Genomic DNA, 7693 nt, shown 5'->3' on the forward strand with positions numbered 1-7693 from the left:
ACGTAACGTAACGTAACGTAACGGTAACGTAACGTACGTACGTAACGTAGTAACGTAGTAGTAGTACGTACGTACGAGAAGATAGACGATCGAGAGAGNTAGAGAGAGAGAGAGAGACTTAACGCGTCTTAGCGTTCTGCGCTGCTTCTCTGGCGTGGCGTGCTATCCGGAATTTCGCGAATCTCGTTTGACTTGCCGATCCTCTCTGCCTCCCACACAGTATCTGGAAGTTTTGTCCCTAAAGTTTCCGGGAAAATCAGAGACAGGACGCCCGCGATCATGCCCATAGACCCGAACAGGATGAGTGGCAGTGACGGCATTATATGCGCCTGAACATAAATAAAAAGATACGTAATTAATGAAACGTTTGAGATAAATGTAGTTTGTACAATGAATTTTTCAATGTGTCAAAAGTAATTGAAAACTTTATGTAAGAAAAATTCCAAGTATATCATTGCAGAATATTTTTGTATTGGAAGTAAAATATATTTAATAATATTTTTAAAGTTTCCTAAAGTATAGTTTCCTTCAAGTTACGCGGTTTGTAAGTTATTCTCCGTATCTTGATACATCGTTAAATGCCAATGTCTTGTGAACATTGCCGTTCACTTCATCAGAGCAAGGAGCAATCTGATACTGTATCAGATTATTTCTCGCCCTGCTGAAGTAAACTATAGTGTCCACGGTAAACATTGGCGTTTAACAATGTATTAAAACACGGAAATAAACTGCATAGCTCTTTCGTGTGAAATATAAAATACTAAATATTAACCTTATTTATATAATATAAAAATCATATTTATCATTTAAAAATGAAAAGATACATAAATGATATTTTTAAATAAAATATTATCTGTAAAGAGTGACAGTTTTCTAAAATGTCTAAAATGTCAGATCTGAAATTACAGAGGAATGTTGATAGATTTGCAGATCTGAAAAATGTTTGCGATAGCATGGTGTTATCAAAGAGCAATTCGGGAAACACTTGTTGACAAAACATCTGTTTATTGTCATAATGGGTCTATTGACTCACTAAAAGAGGCGTTTGCGGCGATAAAATTGATCCAACACGGCCTGTCATACTGCAAATTCCGAGCAAGGAGTGTCTAAGCGTCGTCGGGAACAATTCCGCCGTGAAGACGTAAACGGTAGCGAACGCCATGGTGATACACAGCTTTCCAGCCATGTATAAAAGTAAAGGCCCGTAACTCCAGGATCCTGGAACAGAGCAACGATAAATCACCGGGATCGCATGCCATGGCATAGTGGCCATTATAACCGACATAATTACATGAACAACACGGTCGCGACTAAGCCGAACGACGACGGCACGTAGCATCGTCTCAACGCGCTTTTTGCCCTCGGATGTGGATTACACACGTAATATGCAACGCGGCGTATCACACATTTACAGCTTATATTTTCGCGCGATTATAGCTCCTCGTGCGCTCGTGCGCGCTCTTGCGATTAAACTTGGTGATTCCAGCACGGACACGTGCGAATACAGGGATCACGGAGAAGAGGGGAAAAAAAACAGTGAAAAAGATCTCGTAGTTTTTTCAAGTAACAGCTTCAAATGCACGCTTTTTCTTCCTCTTAAACGATAAAACATATATATAATATAATCTTAGAAACAAGAAAGAGGAATAAAAACATAATAAAAGTATCAACGAGGTTCTTTGAAACGTGACACTAAGATCAGTCATTCATAGTCTATTCTTATTTCAAGGCAGTCTTAAGTAACATCTTAAAACGCTGATACGGTTCTGTAATTGGTTTCTGATATCTCAAGATTATTCTTAAGCGATCTTGAATATAAGAACTGACTAGGAACACCGGTCTAACATTTACGTATTCATTTATGTATTCATTCATGGTATAATACGAAAATGTATACATGAAAGAAATAGCGAATAGTTTCGAAAGGACTTTTTCCTCATTTTCGTGTTACGTCTATTTTCTTGTGTTAAAAAATGGGATAAGCACTTAAAATAGCTTGATGATGAAAGGAATATGTGGCACAGCGAGGTGCACATCGTTGACATTAATGTTTCAAAAAATATTTCCGAAATTCTTTTCTCGCAAAAATTTCTCTGATGTAAACGCGATTCAACGGCTTTTTATAACGCGACCCACGAAACAAGGATCCATCCTTGTCTGAGGAACCTGTCTCCATTTTTTTATCTCTTTACCTGCCGGTATGAACTGGATTGCAAGGCAGAACGCTCCGCTCAGCAGGAATGAGCCAGAGAGCGTTGGTTTACGGCCAATGTGATCGGTCAGCACCCAAGCAAGGCAATACGCCGGTATCTCGACCACCGCGACGAGCACGAAATTGATGTACTTATCTCCAGCGAACGCCACGGAATTCAACGATAGTCCGTAATAAACAAACGTGTTCGTGAGCCAGCAGAACGAGCAAATCAGCAGTCGAATGAGTATCACTGAACTATGTACAACTTGCACAATCGGTTTCCTTTCGTCCGATGTCACCAGTTTGCTTTTCTAAAAGATCGTATCAATCATGAAATGATCATGAAGCTATTAGGATCATATGTATGTCATCATTTTTACATTGATGTTTATGGAATAATATAAAAGTTACTGACTATACTGAAAATTACGAATGATAGCTATATGTTAGAAAATAGTAGACTTGCAGATAAAATTTTTTCAATGCTATAATTAAACATGTGTATTTGTAAGGAAAAGAAAAAAGATAAGGTGACATACCGTTTCCTCCTTATCTACATTTATTTCTTTAAACGTATTGATGGCCTCGTCCGTTACTGGCAGACCGTTCATCCGGGCCATTTTACGGTATATTTTTCCCACTTTCTCATGTTCATTCTTTGTCAGCAGCCACCTTGAAAATGGCATTATGCAGGGTTGGTAAAAAACATATTTCAAATGTTTTAAACAGTTTAAAACATGCTTAATCGATGTTTTTAATATGTTTTAAATATGTTTTTTTATAGTACTGTTTAAAGCATTTGAAACATTAAAAATATATTTAAGAAAAAACACAATATATTTTATTCTTAAAAAAAAACATTAGTCTTTATTAATCTTGATTAATCTTGACATTATGTACATATATTTCGCAGATAAAACAATGTAAAAAATTTTACCGTCTGTAAAGATTCCTTAATCAATTCCATTTTTTTAATTGTTTACTATAAAAAGTTGCAGATAAGATGATAGATTAAGATAATAAATTATTTTAGCTATAAATCTTTCAATCTTTTATTCATTTTAATACAATGAATTATTATCATTTTTAATTAAATTCCCAATAGACATCCATGAAGGAGAATCAATCACGCACATACTTCAGTAAATTGTAGATATATAATGTTCGACAATTTTAAATTTTGCTAATCGATTGAAAAGGTCTCACCGATAGTTGACTATCAATCTCACGCGAGTGTTGACAATAAAATTAAAAAGAATTACCTAATCGATTCTGGAATGAGCAGAGGCAGGAAGACAGCTAACAGTCCCGGCCCGTATATTACCCTAAGAAGCGTTCGCCAAGATCTTAGCCAACTTGCGATCAATCCTAGCAAAATCTCACCCATGGCGAACATGCAGCAGATTATAGTACTTCCAAAGACTCTGTTTTTCTTTCCAGCCGTCTCCAACCCTGAGAGCGAACAAGTGTATAAATTATTAGCGAACGTAGTAACGCGTAAGTTGAAAAGACATTACACTGTGTGAAGAGAAATGTGGAATTAATTATACATATCTTACAATACGTGATTCTTATGTAATATGCAATTTATTGATAATAACTAATACGACAGCGGACGTAAAAAAATGTATTTGTGTGATCGACACAAGTACGTCGGTGATTTAAAAATTCTGCGATATACAAGATATTAAAAAAATTTCAAATTTCTTGATATAATCAATCGTTAAATTTAATCGACGGTTTAATAAAAAAATCTCATAAATAACGATAAATATTATCGAAATATATATTAATCGCTAGTTTTAAAGAAAAAACGTAGGTATTTTCAAGTCATTCCGCACGTACATTAAAAAAAGTGCAATATTTCTTTTCTGTCTTTTCATTTTCCACAAGTATAACCTCGAACAATTTTTTAATAAAAACTCATTATCTTTCATATGGCTTGTTAGTATTATATTTCCCGAGAATGTTTTGTCACTGAATATATTTTCATAGGAATCTAAATGCACGTCGCATAAAGCTACAATTTTAATAAACGACTAAATAAATACGTGATAAATCCAGAATAAATAACTCGAAAATATCTGCGTTATGCGTGTCGCGTATTTGCATTCCAAACGCGAGTAAAGAGCATTGCATCGAGAATTTGCTTCATTGCTCGCGAACACTCGTAATAGAGCAGGAACGATATAACGCTTACAGGTGTCGCATATATTTTTTGCTCTCCCCAAGCATATTTATTGTCCCGTTATTAACGCACCTAAAATAAATCCCGCGCTGTAAATTCCAGCTGCCATGCTGGCATCGAGGAATTCGAATGCGAGAAACATCCAATAATTCACGGAGAAGGAATGTATCAAGCCACTGACTCCAGACAGAGACGTCGCCACCGTCAAAAAGGTTCGTCTCCCATATCTGAAAAGAATAAACGTGGATGTGCACATTGTCCCAGCAAAGCGCATTTCTGCCATGCCGCAATGCGAAATTCCTCGTGATGCTTTCTTATCCAGAATCTGTGAAATCGAAGAATTGTAGAAACATTGTTACAGACTATTTGTACCTCGCATTACGTAAAATTAAATATATCCTTTTAACTATAAGAATTTAATCTCGCAATCAATCATGATTGATTGCTGACTATACAAAGAAATACATAACAAAAGAAGTTCATAATACAGCTGATTATCTATATGAGCGATTATCTAACTCACAAGGAAAAAACTGTAGAAAAATAATGTATTTTTAGAACTAGAGGAAAAATAGTGCAACTTGAATTTATGATGTATGTCATCCTTTACAAGTTACAATGTCATACGAGTAGCTAATTTAATATACATAAAATCTTAAATATTATTACGTAATAGCTAATTAAATTAGCCGTCATATAATATAATGAAATTTATGAATAGAATTATGTTTTTAATGTAATTATATAATATATTTTTCTTTTTTGGTAACATGAAGATATAAATAAAATGAAAACGACCTCGCCGACATCCGCGACGAATGTTGCGCAATATTTTGTACGTAGTTAATTAATTAAAGCCTCGGGGATATTGTGCTGATCCCTCACCTGTCAGATATATATCCAGCGAACATCAAGCCGACGAACTGACCGATATTCTGCATTGTGCCCACCATTGTAAGTTTCCATCGATTAGTGTCGCAGGTAAAGCCCCACTGCGTCGAAATAAGCGAAGGAAAAGGAAAAAGGAAATTAATCTGTCAGGTCTAAATTTCGACGAGTGAAAAATACGCGCTGATTACTGAGGGCCACATTACCTCGTTGAGTATCGTATGCTCCTCCGGATCATAAATCCAAGAATCGCAATCGCAAGTGACGTTGGTGAACGATGTTTCCGTGCATATTCCCGGGCGATCATCTCGCACCGTGTAACGCGCGCAACCGGAAATGACCCCGTCAATTTTCGGTGCAGAAGCATTGACCCATGGCAGTTCAAACGTCGTGTTCCCTGAATGCTCGCATTCCGGCACTAAACATCTGCATTTAAACCATTGTTTTTCTTTCCTTAATTTTCCCACACAATTTAAAATTCAACATTGTATTTTAATAAATTTAAAATTTTTAAATTTATATGTTTTAAAGTCATTAAAATCCGACATGTTTTGCAAATATGTTGAATTATGTTTAACTGCATATACATACGTGAAAGTTTAAATAATTAGCAAAGATATACATACGCATACCTGTATTTAATCTCGCCTGCAGTAAATACATAAGAAAGCGTAAATCCTGCCGATAGTATCAACGGTATACTGAGAAATGTGAACATTACTATCTGGTAAAATCCAAATTTTTCTATATCGTTCTCCGCTAATGGATCTTTCGTATCTCCTATAAAAATTAATAAAAACTCGATTATATAATCTGTGCTTCTCGATTAAGATGTTATAAGAAGAAAAGTCACGTGTCATTGAATGTTATTATTTCGAAATATTCAATTAATAAAAAAATATATTTATCATACGAGGCTTATTGAAAACAAATAAGCAAAAATTTTCGATCGCATAATCTGCGCTTCTTGATTAAGGGATCATAACAAGAAGAATCATGTTATATTATTATGTTAACTTATATAGATCACTATTTAACTTTAAAGTATTAATAAATCAACTAAAAAACATATTTACATATTATAAAAGGCTTGATGAAAAGACGCGAAAAACAGATTTTTCAATTATATCTTCCATTGTACTCTCCTTACTACACATAACATAAATAAATAATTACACGGCATCTAATCAGTTATGTAATATTGAATAATCGGATATCTAGAGTCGACGCACAATTACAGCGTAATCTCCAACATCTATTTAACAAGCTAGCGTCCATTATACATGTATACTTAGTAATTTAATACTACTGTTAAGCAGTGATACTTAAACAACGCTAACTGGAAGAATAATCCGGCTGGAAATATAAGCCCATCTTAATCGTCTTCAAACGACTGGCTGTGTGCATAAGACTTCATACAATTTGCCTGTGTTATGTAAGATAAAACCAGGCAACATTTATTACTAATTCATGCAAATTCCTTTGACATTTAACAATAAAAAAGTAAGATTTTTGTATTAGTCAAAATTCGCGAGAAAATGTTAATTCTATATAAATTAATACATTTTATCATTAAGTTATATAGAAAGAAATAATTTTGAAAATAAAATTTTGTAAATATCGTATAAACTACAACTACAACTACAATTATGTCTATTTATAATTAGAAATATCTTAAATACATACCGTCGAATATATTAGTTAAAAAAAATAAAACTTTCAAGATATTTTATATACATATGTATAAATTAATATAATATTGCTAATATACAAACTATTGTAAATATATAAACTAAACTCGCTTTCGTTTTGTTCTGTTTTTTTTTAATTATTATAAATTGAAAGATATATTTAAGACATTTCTAATACTTTTGTATTTCTCGTACACGTCTTATTGTAGTGCACATTTATTACTTTTATGGAATTTTTCTCAGTTTACGTTTAAGATTATTTTTCCGACGTAGAGATCGCGTTGCATTTCCATTTTATGATTACGTCAACGTGTGGGTATCGTTCGTACCATTTTCCAGACCCGACCGCAGCGAGTCAGCCTCGTCCTTCCTTGAGCAACACAGCTGCATGCTTTCCTCTTTTACGTCTCGTAAGCTGCAATCATATTCGGAATTTATACTACTTGCCGGGAATCGCCGCCGCGGCGGCCGATCGAAAGTTCAACCTGGCGCTTTATGTTTCAAGTTTCCTGGGAACATCGCGAATGAAAAATGATGCCAGTCGCGCGCGTCGGACTTGGGCGGGCATTACATAAAGAAACGAGATCAGTTCGCCGCGCGAAGGCGGCTACAGAAAGCTTTTTCCCATAAAAAGTACCGAGAGAAAGAGAGAGAGAGAGAGAGAGAGAGAGAGAGAGAGAGAGAGAGAGAGAGAGAGAGAGGAGGAGAGAGAGAGAGAGAGAGAGAGAGACG

The 7693-nt window shown here is 34.9% G+C and overlaps 1 protein-coding gene across 1 annotated transcript; it reads right to left on the reverse strand.

Moving 5' to 3' along the window:
• Positions 1-128: 128 nt before the first annotated feature.
• On the reverse strand, positions 129-7351 carry LOC105622938 (solute carrier family 22 member 5-like). The gene is made up of 10 exons (XM_012204349.1): positions 7291-7351; positions 5903-6050; positions 5477-5696; positions 5268-5374; positions 4455-4609; positions 3457-3646; positions 2734-2866; positions 2193-2505; positions 1034-1218; positions 129-329 (listed from the first exon to the last, which is right to left on the reverse strand). The coding sequence occupies exons 1-10, from the start codon at positions 7349-7351 to the stop codon at positions 129-131; spliced, it is 1713 nt and encodes a 570-aa protein (XP_012059739.1).
• Positions 7352-7693: the final 342 nt, after the last annotated feature.

This window comes from Atta cephalotes (genome assembly GCF_000143395.1).
Source record: "Atta cephalotes unplaced genomic scaffold scaffold00002, whole genome shotgun sequence".
In the NCBI taxonomy this organism is placed as follows: Eukaryota; Metazoa; Arthropoda; class Insecta; order Hymenoptera; family Formicidae; genus Atta; species Atta cephalotes.